The 17,137-nt window shown below is 49.6% G+C and overlaps 5 protein-coding genes across 5 annotated transcripts; 2 read left to right on the top strand and 3 right to left on the bottom strand.

Moving 5' to 3' along the window:
- Window positions 1-1,002: 1,002 nt before the first annotated feature.
- On the bottom strand, window positions 1,003-1,563 carry ASPBRDRAFT_49856 (uncharacterized protein; the record flags this gene model as incomplete). Its single annotated transcript, XM_067626436.1, has 3 exons — window positions 1,003-1,107; window positions 1,163-1,312; window positions 1,399-1,563. The coding sequence occupies 3 exons, from the start codon at window positions 1,561-1,563 to the stop codon at window positions 1,003-1,005; spliced, it is 420 nt and encodes a 139-aa protein (XP_067484072.1).
- A 958-nt stretch (window positions 1,564-2,521) lies between these two features.
- On the top strand, window positions 2,522-4,064 carry ASPBRDRAFT_190172 (uncharacterized protein; the record flags this gene model as incomplete). Its single annotated transcript, XM_067620193.1, has 4 exons — window positions 2,522-2,849; window positions 2,942-3,248; window positions 3,326-3,470; window positions 3,531-4,064. The coding sequence occupies 4 exons, from the start codon at window positions 2,522-2,524 to the stop codon at window positions 4,062-4,064; spliced, it is 1,314 nt and encodes a 437-aa protein (XP_067484071.1).
- Window positions 4,065-4,658: 594 nt separating this feature from the next.
- On the bottom strand, window positions 4,659-6,875 carry ASPBRDRAFT_112547 (uncharacterized protein; the record flags this gene model as incomplete). The annotated part of the gene is made up of 1 exon (XM_067616662.1): window positions 4,659-6,875. The coding sequence occupies one exon, from the start codon at window positions 6,873-6,875 to the stop codon at window positions 4,659-4,661; it is 2,217 nt and encodes a 738-aa protein (XP_067484070.1).
- A 455-nt stretch (window positions 6,876-7,330) lies between these two features.
- On the bottom strand, window positions 7,331-9,394 carry ASPBRDRAFT_49854 (ESCRT-II subunit protein VPS36; the record flags this gene model as incomplete). The annotated part of the gene is made up of 3 exons (XM_067626435.1): window positions 7,331-8,965; window positions 9,017-9,152; window positions 9,294-9,394. 3 exons carry the CDS (start codon window positions 9,392-9,394, stop codon window positions 7,331-7,333), a joined length of 1,872 nt encoding a protein of 623 aa, XP_067484069.1.
- A 527-nt stretch (window positions 9,395-9,921) lies between these two features.
- On the top strand, window positions 9,922-11,614 carry ASPBRDRAFT_49853 (SAC3/GANP domain protein; the record flags this gene model as incomplete). Its single annotated transcript, XM_067626434.1, has 3 exons — window positions 9,922-9,994; window positions 10,051-11,344; window positions 11,398-11,614. 3 exons carry the CDS (start codon window positions 9,922-9,924, stop codon window positions 11,612-11,614), a joined length of 1,584 nt encoding a protein of 527 aa, XP_067484068.1.
- Between the last annotated feature and the right edge of the window lie 5,523 nt (window positions 11,615-17,137).

Below are 17,137 nucleotides of genomic sequence, written 5' to 3'. Positions count from 1 at the left end.
AGAGCGTCTGTCGGTCTAAGCCTTGGACGGACGTAAGACCATACACTGACCACTTTTCGCTAGGCCATTGTATCTTGAGGACCTCAGCGGAAACATCCATCACCCATCTATCCATATTGATATTTGATAGTGGTCTATCATATGCTAAATGCGACCAGTTCCTGGGACGGGGGGGATTATGACCCAATGAACCATGGACAACCATCACCCGCCATCCAAGGACTGGGAAATTACTTCAGACAAACACTAAGCCTGTTCCTGACTGCGGCCCCACCGTGTCCCTTGGTTCGATTGGTTGGTTGGCGGATCTTGGCGCGTGCATTGCCCCCATGCGGACTAGCCTCGCCCATTTTGAGGCCAGCGATGTCCTCCCACGCCGGCAGATCCCATCCTGGAGACAGTCAGGATGTTCGGATCAGAGCCTGAAAAAACTAAAAAAGGTCGATCGGTTCAGTAGTCGCAGTGGACTATCACTGAACCGCTCCGACGGCAAGTCCTGACTGTCCAGCTTCTACAACCTCCTACGAAAGGTTTTCTCAAGATGGAGAACTATACTAATAATAGCGGATCGGTCTTTCCTTACCCTGACCCATTGGGGACTGTATCTGTGCTTTGACCGGCCCAGCCGATCTGAGACACAATACTTCGCTTAGATGCGATAGAGGATCCAGCATTGAGCACGGAGGACGGAGTAGCACTAATGTTCTTCTAGCACCAGGTATTCTGAATTGCATCTGACAACCGGTGTCGCATTAGACATAAACTAAGCCCGGCTGCCGCTCGAATCCAATGCATAAGGTCACCGTTGGCATTCCGGTTCCTAACATTAGAAATCGGGCTTGTGGATAGATAGGCTATTCACACCAGGCTCGCCGGTCTATCCGTTGCCTCCAGTCGAGATGCAAAGTCTATGCACATAAGCAGTGTCTATCTGCATTTGTCCAGTTATGTACTCGCATAGCATCACAGTTGTACCCAGGAATCTGCATCATTGCTTGCTTCTCACAGACGAGAACCTCGAGTCGGCACACTGCTCACCACCCCAGCACATTCAATCTCCACATCAGTCCCCATTGGCAATGTCTTGACCGCAACGCATGTACGAGCCTAAGTCCATCAGTAAGTATGTAGCTCTGTCCAGGAACAAATGAACGGAACGCACCGGCTTCGGATCCGCGAAAAAGGAACTATAGACTTCATTGACAGCAGCAAAGTCATTCATATCAGCAAGGAATATGTTCATTTTGACAGCATCCTGAAGACTAGAGCCGCCTGCTTCGAGAACGGCACCTAGGTTCTTGAGGATTTGTTTCTGGTCTTTCGTTAGCTGAGTAGCCTTATCACCACCCTTCAGTTCGGGAGAAACTGGGTTTGTCTATGTAGTGATGGATATTGTACCGTTCTTTCTTGGATTGAGCCCTCAACCATCTTGCCTGTAGCAGGGTTCACGCCCACCTGCCCGGAGCAGAAGACCATATCGCCGACGACGATGCCTTGGGAGAGGAATGGCGGTGGGAGAGGGGCCTTTTGGGTACGGATGGGGATCCTGGTAGCTTTGGACATCTTGAAATCGGGAGATGCGTGGTTCCTTCGTTTCAGCAGCTAATTAAATCAATAAAGTTCCCCGGAAAGGCAGTGATGCTTCGAGATATATACCTGAGGAAGGGCGGAGGTTGATGATAAGCGGGGAAGCTGGAGGAGTCGCGGTTATCGCGAGTTGCGCCCCACCGCGCTGTGACTAAGAATGCTGGCGATAATGAGGACATCACACTCACCACTGAGACGATAGGCTATGATCAGTGTAGGTACTTGGATGTAGACTCTTCAGGTTGGCAGAATATTAGTAATTACAGCATTGATTTGGTTTGAAGAAAGAGTTGAAGATAGATCTGGGCAGTATCAACCCAGATGGACAGCTGACAACGGTGTCACAGCTATATATCTCTCCGTAAACAAGGGTGTTGCACTCTTAGCAGTACTATCAGCTGAACCAAACCCTGCACCATCTATTACCACAAGAAGTATATAATACAAAAAGCATCTATCCCGATATAATCCCACCAATATAGCCCATCTGTGCAATCATAGCCTCGTGAACCCCCCTCCAAGCCAGAACGCACCATGTTCCTAACTGCACTCCAGAATTCGCACCACCAAGCACGGTCTGCACCTCCCAGCACCACATTCACAGATACCGTGCATCCCAACCCCAAGCTCTCTCGATACAAAACACCTGAAATGACTCAAGTCTCCGCTGAAGTCTCCGCATTAGCAGCACCGGAAGCACAAACAGAACACGCAGAATTCACTCTCACAACACAAGATGGTCTCTGCCACGGCGACTCATCCCCCTAACGACTCATATTTTGATTCCTGCCTGTGCTACAAGATGCAGACAGACCCTGCTCCTCCTCCTCCTCCTCATCCTCCATCTTCTTCTTCTTCTTCTTCTTCTTCTTCTTCTTCTTCTTCTTCTCGTCATCCTCATCTTCCCTCTCTGTGTTCGTGAACCGCCGTGACCATGGATTCCAGATCCGTTCTAAGACAGCGCCAGGCCATCGAAGCAGCCGCACGCTACAAGCTGTACAAAGCCAGAAAGGAACTTAACGCGGAGCTTCAGAAGCGCAGGGCCATTAAGAAGATGATCCTCGAGCAAAGAGAAGCCGAAGGAACCCTGCCATTTGAGGATGACAGATTGCCAATGTTCAATATCATGGAGACCATCCCAGAGGTCTCAGAGGCACTTCCAGTCGATATCGAAGTGCATGGCATCAGAGCTAGATTTTACCCGGACCGTCCGGACGAGGATATTGTGCCTAGGCGATACCTCGAGAAAGCGGAGTATGACTGTAAGTACTATATACTATACCCTTCCAAGAGCGGTCGACAATGATCCATCTTATGGAGAAGCATGGGACGAACGAATCTAACGCGAAACTAGACATCGTGCATCGCCCTGTGTGGATCTTCAGCAAGGCCAAAGATGGACATAAAGTCGACATAGAGACATGGCCTACCCTTAACACCAACTTCTATGATGTGTTCCGTAACCTCAACGAATCCCCCCAGTGGAAAAAAGGACTCTTTGAGGACGACGAAGGAGCAGCTGCCACCTGCCCACGAGGCTCTACTTTTGAGGAGGCACGCTTGTACCAAGATAACGCGATTCATGCACTACTCTCCGAGCTCTTTTTCAGAGTCGACGTTATGCGCGCAACAACCACTCTCGTGGTTTCTTTTCATTTCTCGTACGTAACAACATCAACCCTAAAAGACCCTTACCCAACCACTATACATATACTAACGGCATCATCTTCCTTCAAAGGAGGCCGAAGATTATGAGAGGATGCCCGAAATACGTGACTAGATATGGAAAAAAGCACAACGACGGACCTCTTTCCTCTGGCCGCATTGTTGTCGAATACTTTCCGAAGCCTTATTCCAGACACACAGTCATTCCAGTGACGACCGTATAGTCTCTCCCCTATCCCATCCCTCAAAAGTGACCATCCACTAACCTCACTTACCAGAGTCTGAGTGAACACCAGCCCCTCCGCGAAACTCTCTGCGCGAATTTCAAAATGCATCTCACTCAACTTGCCAACTTGCGTCACGTCCCTTCCCGCGCCGACCACCTCCCTGATCAGGAGGTCTTTGTTATCAACTTGCACGGGAGTAGACTTCACATCCAGCGTGCCATATTCCCTGGATCCAAGACCTCCCGCGCCTGGTGCGGTAAATACCATCCCGTCGGTGGCAATAGAGAGCTTCATGTTTTCAAGGCTAGCGATACTAGCCGCCGCTACACGGAGCGAGATATGGAATGGGATATCGACCAGCTGGACTGGCTTCATACACTCCGCGATGATGAGAGGGAAACCCCCGATGAGAATGGCAATCCCGTGTTCCGCGTCCTGGCAAGCCAGGAATATGATCTTTGGACGAAGAGCGGCTGGCATGCGGCGTTGAGACTGCTGGCCGGCCTCAACCATTATCTGATGGGTGGCCGAGCCAAATGTGCAGTGATGCAGGTCATGTTTAGAGAGTTTCCGGTCGAAAAATGAGTCTGTGTCTGTTGTGCCTGCGGATCGTGGCTGAGTAGTGGATGATGCTCGGTGTCGAGAGCTTGGTTTCCTGGTTGATGAATCTCCTCTCTCGCCTTGTTCTTGCTTTGCTCTTGTCTTGTTCTCGCCTTGCTCTCGTCTTGCTCTCGCCTTGCCCTGGCTCTGTTCTCGCCTTGCTCTTACTCTGTTCTCGATTCGCTCTCGCCTGGTTCTCGCCTTGCTCTGGCTCTGTTCTCGCCTTGTTCTTGCACTGCTCTCGCCTCGCTCTCGCCTTGCTCTTGCTCTGCTTTCGTCTTGCTCTCGTCTTGCTCTTTCTCTGCTCTTGCTTTGTTCTTGCTTCGCTCTGTTCTTTCTGTTTCTTTTCTCTTGCCTTTCTTTCCTTTCTCTTTCTTTTCTTTCGTCTCTGCTCATACGAGGATGACGTGATGATGTAACGTTCCTTGATCAGATAGCGTAGCTCAGATTGAAATTGGAGATTATGACTCTAGCTACAGAGAGGAGACGCACTACATCGTACATACTCGAATCTCGTCCGAATGTCATGACAGAAAACAGCACAAATAGTCGTACAAGCTTGTGCAAAAACATCCCAATTCAGTCACCGTGACGTCTTTCAGACTCAAAAGCCGTAAAAGCATCGATACCTCGTCCATCTGACCCCCCCGTACGGAAGTATTCGACAACAACACCGATGGCGTAGCATGTGCCCGCCGTAGCTACGCCACTGAACAGCATCCTGCGTAAGGCTCGGCCAACTCTGGATTGATGTTTTGATGAAGAAGAAGAACCACCCTGAGCCTGCGAAGTTCCCTCCGGCAATTCAGTTTGACGTTCAGGAGCTTCGCTAGAGAAGTGCTCCTGCGGTAGCTCGATGGGCGATGTGAACTGACTCGAAGCTTCATTCTTCTGGCCGTCGGGGCTTGCTTCGATCTCGTCCGCAGTTTTGGAAGGGAGAGCGGCATTGTCTTGCTTGGAATTGCTGGCTTTTTTGAACACAAGAATATCTCCACCACCCGAAACAATCTCGTATCCATCGGCATGCATTCTTGCAAAATGAGGCAGGAACTTGGCAGGGGCGTTCAAGCGACCTAGAACTTCTGCCGGATGGATGGTCTCGTCTGTGGCATGGAAAGATGAGCTTGTCTCTGCTTCGCTTACTTGCAGTGTTGAGGGATCGTATGCAAGGACTCGATATGATTCCTTTGATGGGCTGTCCGCGAGTGGCTGCCCAATGGTAGGAGTCTGATCGAAGCGCTGGGTAGCTTCCTGCTTTCCAGAATGGAGTACCTGGGAAGCTTCCCGACTTTCTGCAGTTTGTTGATCGGGCTGTGTGCCAACGCCTGATTCCTCTGGCCTGCTTGCACCTACAGTCTCATGCTTTTGGAACTTGCTTCGAACGCTCTGAGCATCAATGTCACCAGCGGGGTCAACCAATGAGTCGAATCTATCGTCAAGGGATTGACGGATTTGCTTCTCAATCTCAGGGTCAACATTGGGCCTGGCCAAGTAATGGGACCGAATGTCACTAGCACTCATGAGGTCTAAATCCTCGTTCCTCTCTGCTTGCACCCTGTCCTGTTCTAGTGCTGTACTTAAAGTGCTATCAAGCGCTGCTGGATATCTCATCAAGCTCTCATGACTTTGTTGGTCTCCAACCGGGCGACTGTTGACTGGTGCTTCTAGGTGATCATAGGTGTCGCGTCCGCTACCATTTGCGAAATCTTGAGCCTTAGGCTGATCGGCCATGATCGCTTCTGAGAGACTGCTAAGTTTCGCAGAGACATCTCCCTGGTCTTTCGAAGCATCAACCGATGGCTCATAAGCCCTGTAGCGGGTCTCTGTTGATGGATGCGATTTCTGCACCTCAGGATCCTGGAAGGGTTCATCCGCAACTGGCGCCACCTCAACGCCTTGTCGCGAGTTTTCTTCTGCCCTTCCATTTTCTGATACTGTGGCCGGCTTAGGTTCTATAACTGATCGTTCAAATGGGGACAAGTAGCCGGTAGGTCCCGAATGGGGCTTTTGCGTCTCGACCGATGCATCAATGTCGTTCCCGCGAGAACCACTTCCAGTAGCCGCGGGCTGCACAGTGCCCTTGGGTAGCATACGGCCACTAACGGGGTCAAATTCATAGCTTGTTCGGTCTATTTCTGATACCATCTGATCTGAAGATGGAACCCCACCACTTGTTTCTGGATATGACTTCTTGGGCGACCCTGATGAGTCCTTCGAGGCCGCAGCAGTGGCCTTCGGGCGTGCTGTCGTATCCATGGTACTTTTCGACTTGTCAAGACCTAGAAATGAACGACAGATGGAGGTAAAGGCATTATCAAGCTTCTCAAAGGAGCTAAATGGCTCCAACCTTCTTCCGAACAATGCTGCGTAGGGATCCTTATCAATTTCCCTCTTGATCTGGTCCATTCTCTCCTTGACGCGGGATCTTTCAGCTTCCCAAAAATCGCCCTTGTTACCATTTCGATTGCCGAATTGGAAAGGCTTGTCTCGATCATAACCGGGTCCATAACCTCGGAACCACCAGGGATGATGACTTTCGTACACTTGCGCTTTCCGCGGATGACGTGGGGGCTTCTCACGAAGCTTCGATAGGCAATACCGTCTGTGTTTATCCATCTGCTTCTCTAGATAATCATAGCTTATTCTCTCGCCTGGACCCCGCCATATGTGACGGCGTTGGCAGGAGGACTTTAGGAGTCGGGATGATGCGAAAAGTACGGCTTGAGGGTGAGCTTTGGTCAGGGCTGTGGACCATCTGACGGCCCTGATATCTGAAACTGCAGTTGGATATATCATAGCTGAGGTTCGCAAGAGATCTGTTTCCGAAGTATATAGGCTAGAATAAAAGCGCGCTTAGCAGGGAGTGATGAAGCTCGTCGGCCACGACGTCAGACCGGATTCGGACGGCCACAGGAGCTGTCTTCGGTTACATCACAAGGGAAAATTAGAGGTTGGAGAGGCCGCTACAGGGACAGTAAACACAACTTGAAACTTTCATCTGAGACACAACTAGTAGAGCTATGGAAAGAGAGCTAGGATACTGATGAACGAAGCACGAGAGTTACCTGGAAGTGCAAGGGAGAGAGAGGGAGTTGGCAGCTGATAAGGTGGAGAGAGCTCCGATAAGCCAATCACGGGGCAAACGCGGGGTTGTCGGTCTAGATTCATGCCTCAGGCATCTACAGCGAGTAGAAGTTGCTCTATCGGAATCATAATATGTGGGATCCTTATACTCAAGATGCCCGTCATCTCTATTCATCACGGTTGTCTATGCTGATTCTTGCGAGCCCTAGATCATCCACTTCTTGCAGGCCTGGGTCAGATGCAATATAGTTGAACCAGAACCGTAACCCCTCAATACCCTGCTCTCTGCAAAGGACTCCTTTGTCCTCTGCCATCTCTAATTCCTCCGCTGCAACGCCCACACTCCATTTGAATCGCTGTGCTGCTTCCTGTGCGGTCACGGCTCGTCCAAACAGACGCCAGTCCCACGCCACTGGCTCGGTGGGTGGCACTTGACGGAGCTCTGCCATCCAGTCTAGCAGCTGCCGAAGTGTCTTCTCGTCAGTCCAGTCGTATCGCTGAACCACGAGCAGCCCACTCTTGAAACGACGCAGGCGGACTGGCAATTTCAGTTTCTCCCAAAGCTCCGCAGCCTTCTGGAAGTCCGAAGGACTGACGAGTTCGACCCCATTTCGGGACCGGTTGAAGATTGCCCACAAGTCGATAAGACTGATAATGCCGCCTTCTTTTTGTAATATGCCTTTACGATCATCGGTAAGATATTCTGCCAAGTTCCGGGACAGCTCCGACAGGTATAGGCTCTCTGCTCCGGAACCAAGCATATCTTTCGTTGTTACCATACCTAACGCCGCCGCCGACTCCGAGAGGACGGCGCTGGTTTCAGCGGAGCTTTCGTCACTAGCCATCCCCGACTCGCGGGCTAGTGTTTCAGCAAGCGCAACAATCTGTTTGGCAGACGCCATAAGCGCTTCGAGATCCTCGAAAGCATTGCCGATGACGAGTTCATTATTTTTACGAGCCTCAAGGCCCCGTCGCTCAAGCCCCGCAATGCCAACTCCGTGTGAGCGGGGCTGGGATGCTCCAGGGCCGTTTGTTGATGCAGACACGGCCAAGCCTTGAGCCTCAGAGCTTGATTGCGATGGTTGCTGTGGCACAGGCGGAGCATTGTAGAGCAGCCATTTCCTCTGAATCAAGGCACCCTTTAGCCTTTCATGGAATATCTTTTCGCCGCCTCCACGGAAAGACAGCTTCATGCTATCCTTGATTTGCTTGCTCTGTATACTACCCTGGTCGAAAACAGGGGCCGGGGATTCGGCACGGTAATGATCGCCGTTGCTGACCTTAAGAATATTTGCGGTGACCAAGGAACCCCCACACATTTCACATTCAATGAGAGACGGGTGGTTAACGAATGTGCAGCGAGGGCATGACACTTGGGCGCCATTTTGTGGAGCCATTAGGTTCTTGGAGCCATTACTCTCAAGTGAGGCTTCGTGCCCAGCTTGAGAGATGGGTGGCGTCGCCACAGAGCTCTCGCGACTGGTTGCAGCAGTAATTGCAGCTTTAAGGATCGTTGCCAAAGGAGGTTTGATACCACATGCCAGGCAAGGAGGTATGGGCGTGGACGCTGTAGCGGTGGACGGGTCGAAATTGGAGGGAACGGGGTTGGAGAAGGAGCATATAGGGCATACCCATGTCGCATTCACAGGTGGAGGAAGCCCAGCGCTAAGATGAGGTACGGGCTTTGGGGTCAGGGGTGACTGCGATCGAGAGGGACTTGCGCCAGCGCTTTTTGACCGGTCAAGGTTCTTCAGTGGCTTAGGATACACCGTTATCTTCGGAGAGGACTTCCAGAAGCTTGCCTATATTGACTCAGAATTCAGGCCAGATTGTAAGATTAGACCAGTACATACTTGGTACTCCGTTCTATCAATATCCTTGAGGTCAATACCAACTGAGTATTTCCGCGGCTCATCAACTGCTACATAACAGACGCGATGCGAGGTCAAGTAGGCATGGCCATTCTGATAATTGGGGATCTTATATTTTCTGATCATGCAAAAACATTACCAGTTAGCGATTGAGAAGATATATACTGAGTAACGAATATTCGGTTCCAGAAGAAGTGAAATTGACTCAAGCATGGCGAGACCACCGATGCAGCAGGTGAAGTAACAACCAGCTACTCACCCTTCGTACAACCCCACCGCATCCTGGACAAAGAGTAAGGTCTCGTCGGGCAACAGCGAGGGGCGAAGCGCAGTTGTCAGGTCCAAAGGCTTGAAGAACATCTAGTAAGACCAAGCAGCATCTCTTCACGATTCAGAGGGTGAAGAGGGGCAGAGTATACGAAAGCGAGATGCCTTGGCGCTGGGTGTATTGCTCTCGTTATCAGTCCAGATCGGCGTGCTGATGTAATGTGTCTGGTTTGGGTAGGCGGTAGATGGACTCCATGCCAAGAGGAAATCTCCGCCACCGAGACAAGTCAAGTGGGATCCAGCGTCAGTAAGCGAGTCTCCCTCTCTCTCCGCTCAGCATCGTTATTCTCTCACCCCCGAAGCCTGGAGAACGTACCCCTGTGGATACTTGCATATCGTCTTGTCTCTTGTCCTCGATAGAAGCAAACCGACCTTATTTCTCTCTTGCATTCAGTGATACCTACTCGGCTCTGTTGGTGTAGGAATATGTTCTGACTGGCTCGAAACAAATCATCCGTAGTTTATACCTCTCTTTTCTGATTATCATATCATCACTTCTCGCATTTCTTTATTGTTCCTTTTCTCCGCTGGCCCTTAATATAGATCATCATTTCTTCATCATGAGCTCCGGCATCCCACCATGGCGTGTTGCGGCTTCAGCCACCGCTACCACCTCAATTCACTCTGGCCATGGTATGCTTTTTTTTCCGCCCGTGATCTTTGTTCAGACGTGACTAACACGGAAGCAGTGGCCCCAGCTTATATTCCAGTGCAAGCACGCCGTAGTATCGCGTCCACAAAAGCCACAAACCCTGTCCCTTCACCTTCAACCCCCACGACGTCTTCCGATGCCGCCGCCCGCAAGCGAGTAGAGTTTCCAGAAGCTGTCCGCAAATACGTGCAACGCAGCTTTGCGCCCGAGAACCGCCTTTCCGGGGTCGAACGGAGTGAGATGGAGGCGAAATTGAAATCGGTCATCACACAAGCAGCAGAGGGTAATATGCTCGATCAGATCGACTGGGAAACCTTGCCTCTACCGCAGGTCATGGTTCAAAATGACCGCAACATGGTGCTCGCCAGCCCAAATGTCTCGAATCTACATATCTCGAGCCCAAATGTTTCGACTTGGGGGACCGCAACTGGGACAATTTCGCCGAAGAAGTCTAGCAGCTCCTTGGTTGACCTATCGAAAAAGAGGAAATCGGTGGAGTACCACGGAGACGCAAGCAGCTGTCCACCATGGAGACAAACTAACAGCCAGAATGCCTTTGAAGACCGAGTCACTTATCCTTCCACAGACAAGCGGCAGAAGATTGACAGTAAGAACACAAGTAAGTCAAAAGCTAATCTGGAGATGCGGAGGAAACGTTTCGAGGAAGCACAAGGACGGCATGGATCTTCACCCTCTTCCCGTGGCGATTCACCGGCCCCCAATGCCAACCAAGGTCCTGTTGTTGGCAGGTGTCAGGAGCTCGAGAAGAATTACTTCCGCTTGACTTCGGCACCGAACCCGGATACCGTCCGTCCCTTGCCGGTTTTGATGAAAACATTAGACCTATTGAAGAAGAAATGGAAGAAGGACAACAACTATGGCTATATCTGTGATCAGTTCAAATCCCTCCGTCAAGATTTGACTGTGCAGCATATCAGGAACGAATTCACTGTCAGCGTCTATGAAATCCATGCCCGGATTGCCCTAGAGAAAGGTGACCTTGGTGAGTATAATCAGTGCCAGACTCAACTACGAGCGTTGTACGCACAGCAATTGGGCGGTCATCCTACGGAGTTCAAGGCTTATCGTATTCTCTATTTCATCCATACCCGCAACTGGACGGCCATGAACGATGCCTTGGCCGATCTAACTGCAGCAGACAAACGCGATCTTGCTGTGAAACATGCGTTGGATGTCCGTTCCGCTCTTGCTCTTGGGAACTATCACCGTTTCTTCCAGCTTTATCTTGATACCCCGAATATGGGGGCTTATCTAATGGATATGTTCGTGGATCGCGAACGACTTTCTGCACTCGCAGCAATCTGTAAAGCGTAAGTTGATGTGCAAACTCTACGCGCGACATTTGCTAATCATGACAACACAGATACAAACCTGATGTAAAAATTCGTTTTATTACTGAAGAACTTGGTTTCGAGTCCGACGAGCAGAGCGCACGATTCATTTTGGATCACACTTCCGAGGACCTCCTCCTAGAAAAAGATGGTGTGGTGAGACTGCTTACGGGCGGCAGGGCCGGCCAACTATTCGAAGGAGCCAAGGCCGAGGCCCACCGAGTTGTCGATATCAAGGGACAGATCTAAGTTCTGTATCTCTCGCTTCTACTTCCTTTTTCTTTTCTTTGCAACCTGCGGCTTTACTTTTTACCTTCCGACCCCCGTTTCACCATTCTGGATACTTCTAGTACACCCCAGCTTCCCCAATTCGTTCTTGTTCCAGGGCGCTTGGAGTTCTGTTCATTCTATTTCCTTGCTTCCGGCATTAGAGGCGTCCTGCATTAACCGCTTACGATCTGAGTACATATACCCATTTTGACTTGAGGAGGATTGGTTGTGCTGCACCTGCTTTGCACAAAAAAAAAAGTCGATGGATGGAAGGCTGAAGTGGGTATAAGGGAAGGCGTCTAAAGTTTGTCTGATAATATTTCGGTAGTACAGCTGTCAATACAATGACTATTGTGAATTTGAAACAGGAAATGTATGGGCAGTAGCTAATTGTACCCACCACGGCGTCAAGTGATACAGAGTCTGTCTATTTGGCCCACTCCTTGAATTCATCACCCTTGAACCTTCACCCTACTACTATTCCGTACCTTGACACTAGACACATCCTCCATCCACACATTATGTATCCAACAGGACATACCACAATCGACCCACAATGAGGGGTAATTCAAAAGAGTTGATAGAGATATGTATGTACCCCGCAACTTATTCCACATCGCCAGCCAAGCGAGATGAGGTCAAGTTACATGAGTAAAGCAAGTCGACCGTTAGAGGAAGATCGACAGTGATAAGTCAACAATAATCCATGTATGTATACCTATCCACTCACATATGTACATGACAGTAGTTAGTAGTACACTATACCCATTTCATCTAGGAACTACTAACTAAATCTGACGAGTCGATCCTCTACCTATCTCAGTCCCCTCCCTCTTCTCCCCCGCTGGTCTAGACCCGTACTTTGGGCTTTTATCCCACTACTTAACTAGTTATACTGCCAGTAGTAGTACCACACATACATATACTTTCCAAACTAAGTTAGTCCTAAGTAGGTCCCTAAGTACTTCTAGATAACCGTTTTCCGGCGGTGGCCAGTTCCAAGTAAACACAAGACGGAAATCAAACCCTATGGTGGAAAATCCATCTTGCATTTCCGTTGATGATCTGATGATCTGCTGTAGATCGATTTCGATGGATCGTGAGTCAGTTGCCGGCATGATGTACTAGCATCACTTAATATTTATCTACTCCGTACCTTGGTTTGATCGGAAGAAGAGGGGGGAGGGGTGCATATGACGTCTGGAGAGAATGATATATCAGATTTTACAAGAAACGATATGGTATGGCGTCTGCACGAGGTTGGAGACGGATATTTTATAGGGTGCATTCGATTCGGTAGTTAGTGGGTAGGTGGATGCAGTTGGATTCGTCAGATTGATTGTTTCACAATTTATATAGTAGTATTGTTTGACTGAAACATGTCAATGTTAAGGAGGGGACTTTCGCGTGTTGGTGGTGCGGGGCTACTACTAGTTGTTGAGTATGTTGATGGTTGAGATTGATTCGCTACACGCCGAAGTACATAGGACTGGATTTATGGATTGTGCTTCACATTTATGGGTTGGGTTTATGTACCCAATACTAGGGGGCCACAAAGTACAATCAGCTTGTCATTTAGATCAGCTACAAAGTACTGGTGGGCTCGATGGATCGATCGGTTTACCCACCCACATCCAGAGTGGCGAATGATGATTAGTATGATCAGCGGTGCGCTTATTCGTTCCAGCTATCTTTCTAGTACGTACGGAGTAGATACTTTGTAGCTAGTTAAGCTGCTGCTTCTGCTGCGTGCCTCGACTACTGTAGTGGGTTAGTAGCTACCTCTATCTCTATCGGCTACTAACGGTAGATGGATAGACTGAAATTCTATTTTCCGGGGTGGCGTCCACTTCAGCTTTCCCATGTCGGCGTTTCGTTATCGTTTTCTTGTTTTTTGTTTTTGTTCTTACACTCGCATATACGAGCATTAACCTTATACGGACGGCATCTGGAATAACCCGATTTGGCTGGCTGGAGTGACTGGGCTGTTTGGTCAAGTACTACCTGCAAGGGTGGTGTGTCTGTGAATGTGGATGAGGTGCAGGGTGTACGAGGTTTTGTAAAGTGACTTGGGAGATGGATCTAGATGATTGTGCATTATCTAGTAGAGTGATTCCCTTGCGAGAGGGTATGCGAATCCATGTCGTAGTCTGCAGCTGTGGTATGCCACTACTGTAGGTACTGGATGAGCGAGAGATCGCGTGCATACAATATTGATCTTGAGGCGACATCCGAGGTTGGATGCAAAGTACTGAACTTTTCAGGAATAAGGATTTCAATGCTTAGAGCTCGCTCGTCCCTTGCAGCCTCGGTCATATTGGAAAAATTGCGGATATACCTCTGCCTTGCCAGCTAGCGGTTGGGTTACAGCACTGTTGGGATCCAAACTAATCCATCTTGAGGCGGAACTCCGGGGGATCCTCTTCAGACCTGATCATCCTCTTAACTATACTAAATCAAGAAGAGACCCTTTGCCGATCCAAACAGATTGGAAATAGTTGTAGTAAATGTCGAGCTGGGTTGGGTGACTGAATTGGGTTAAATCCAGGCATCAAACCATGGATGCCGGAGGGGGCACTTCCAGCCTAAGCACCTTTTCCCCGGTCCGAGCTCCTTCACAGAGAGTTTCAGGCTCGGAGGTACATCGCTACGAGGAAATTGATTGTCCGGGAGAAGGGTAAATCGAAAAACAAAAGATCAAAAATTTGGGAGCAGTTCATCCATGTCTCCTTCCCTCCTCCGCTTAGTAAAAATAAGATTATGAAGTTGTCGGGGTTAATTAAACTCAACTACGATTATCGAACCAGTCTAGATAACTATAGAACTGGCTACTTAACTAGCCTTTAGAACTAGTTGACACCTGAATCCGCCGGCAGTTGGCAGCCCTCCGTTAATTAAAAAAGACTGTACACAGACCACACGAGTGTGCGTGAGTGTGTGTGGTGGGTGGATGCACTGGATGGGCAAAATTAGGTGAACCCACACACCTTCTTCGTTGCCCACCCGAGCAGCCCAATGACCATTCCTGCCTTGCCCGTCGCAAGTCAGGTACGCTGGACTGGGGCCACTTGTGGCCCATACACAAGTACGTACGCGCTGGCTTTGGTTGTCTCCTGCAGAATCTGGGACACACACACACACACACACACACACTTACACACAGGCTGCGAGCCATGGTTGTTTTCTTTCCTAGTCCGTTCGGCTGGTTCTGATCGCCTATCCATCGGGCGGGTTTCCAGCTGGACGGTGCCGGCCTTCTATACTACTCCCGGTTTAAGGCGCCGGGGGGAAGGGGAAAAGCGTGGTTCACTGCTGCCCAACTGCGCCCAGGGAGGGGGGTGTGGATGTGTGAAAGAAAGGGAAAGTGAATGAACCCACCCTAAACTAACTAGAGGGAAAGGGGAAAATCATAATCAAGGAAGAAAATACCTAACAAGAAGAAGGGAAAAGAGTCAGGGATGACACTACCAACAGGGCTGGAAGCAGAAACGAACTAAGGCCTCCAGGAGTCTCAGCTAAGTACTCTAGTCCCTTAGCGGCCAACCAGGATGGACATGGCCGTCATACCTTACGCAGTGCATCCATGCAGACGGCCGGGGAGCAGCTCCCGGACTGCTGGTTGACTGGTGAATCGACTAAATAAAGGATTTTTAGGCACACAACCACTGCTTTGGCGTCGAAGCTGAAGGAAATGACATTGGTGAGAAAAAAAATAATTTCGCAAATCTTGGGTTTGTGTGCGAGTAAATGTGTGTGTATGGTGTGTATGGTGTGCTTTGTAGATTTTGGGTTTGATTGTTGGGATCTGATTGATGTATGTATTGAGGCAGCGATGGGTTATAATATCATTATATTGTCGCCTTCTGATTCCTGAACCGTCTTTCGTTTGTGCATCTTTTGATTCCTCATGGATGATTTGCCCCCCGTCACTATCACAATCACAATCACCGTTCATCAAGACAGTTTAAGTTTGTCGTCATTTCCTCTGTTAGTCTAGGTTTAAAAAAAGAAAGTGAAGAAATAGACGCACTAGCTTAAAGGACCAGGCGATCCGAGCAGAAAAAGCCCAGCCAGCCAGTCCAACGTCTATCACGATCTGCTACAAATCGGACATTGCCTTCCTTTGTTGGTAAGTACGTGCCTTGGACCGGCTGATGAAGTATCGCGGACTGCCATTCTGTTTGTCACTTTTCCACCGTCACCACCGTCACCACCACCTCCTTTAATCCCAGTCATCTTATTTTATACCCGCTTGTAACCCTTCTTTTGATCCTTCCTCGAGTCGTTACTGCCACGAGGACAAGCCAACGCCATCAACTAACCTCCCCCGTCTCCAATTCGCAGGTCGGGAACCAACCAACCGGGACGAAGGTGCTGGAGTACCCGCCACAGTTGAACCAGCAGTTCGATTTCTCGACGGCTTCCATCCTTCACACCCCACGACGGTCCATGCCATCCGGCCACTAATCCACTAAATCCACTTCTTCGCCTCTCCTTCGTCTGGGTCACAGCCACCAAGTGCTCCCGCAAAGGGGTGGTAGGAATCAGGACGGCCCATTATTCTCCTATCGCCGTGTCTTGACTCGACCGACTACTTACTTACTTCTTGCCTCTCCCTCCACCACCACCCACTACCATCATCGTCATCATCATCGCCGCCAACTTACTATCTCACGACTTGCATAACCGGGAGTGTCGCAAGGAGCAGGCAAACCTACTGATAACTCAAGGGAAAAAAAAAAAAGATCAAACCCTTCTGCTGGGGGGGAGGATCTTCCAGAACACTGCAACCCTGGAACCTTCCGCCGAGCTGTCACGCGTGGATCCTCGTCATTGTCCGCCCACTGAACCACTCCAGCGCACCCATTCTATTCCCATCCATCCTCCAATTCTCAGGGGCCGGGGGAACACCAAAGGAAGGCGGGCCACTTTTTTTCTGTCCCAGTCGTCGCAATCCAGAACCTCCCCATACCAGCTCGTCCGTGGTAGTCCTGCTCGTTTGAGGGCGAAAAATAGGCCAGAAAGACAAGCAGAAATTAGGAGGCCACTGCATTGTCACACTACACTGTCTGGGTTACCTGCAGCGCCTAGGGAGTTACTCATAATTTTTTTCTTTACTATAACAACATATCGCCGCTGACAGCCGTCCGCTCTATTTCATTCATTGACACTCTCTTCCTCTGTCCCTCTCTCTCCCTCAAACCCCAGGCTATTTTGTCTGTTACTGTCCTTTTTACTGTATCACTTTAAAACGCTCCTTCATTGTTCAGATTTAAAGTTTTCGTCTTACTATATTTTTTTCTTCCCTCACTTACCCTGTCCCATTTGCCTCATTCGTCTCTCTCAGCTTGCTAACCCGGGATTGCCGCCCATTCTCTTATCCCGTTGATTTCTTTGTATTCCAACGCATTCCATCGCCGACAAAACCGTGGAGTTTACAGCGTTACGTCTGGACCGGGGTGGCTGATACAGAGCATAAAGTGGATGATCAATTCTTGTCTG

Source organism: Aspergillus brasiliensis (genome assembly GCF_001889945.1).
Source record: "Aspergillus brasiliensis CBS 101740 unplaced genomic scaffold ASPBRscaffold_1, whole genome shotgun sequence".
Lineage (NCBI taxonomy): Eukaryota > Fungi > Ascomycota > Eurotiomycetes > Eurotiales > Aspergillaceae > Aspergillus > Aspergillus brasiliensis.
This window is presented reverse-complemented; position numbering and strand designations above follow the sequence as displayed.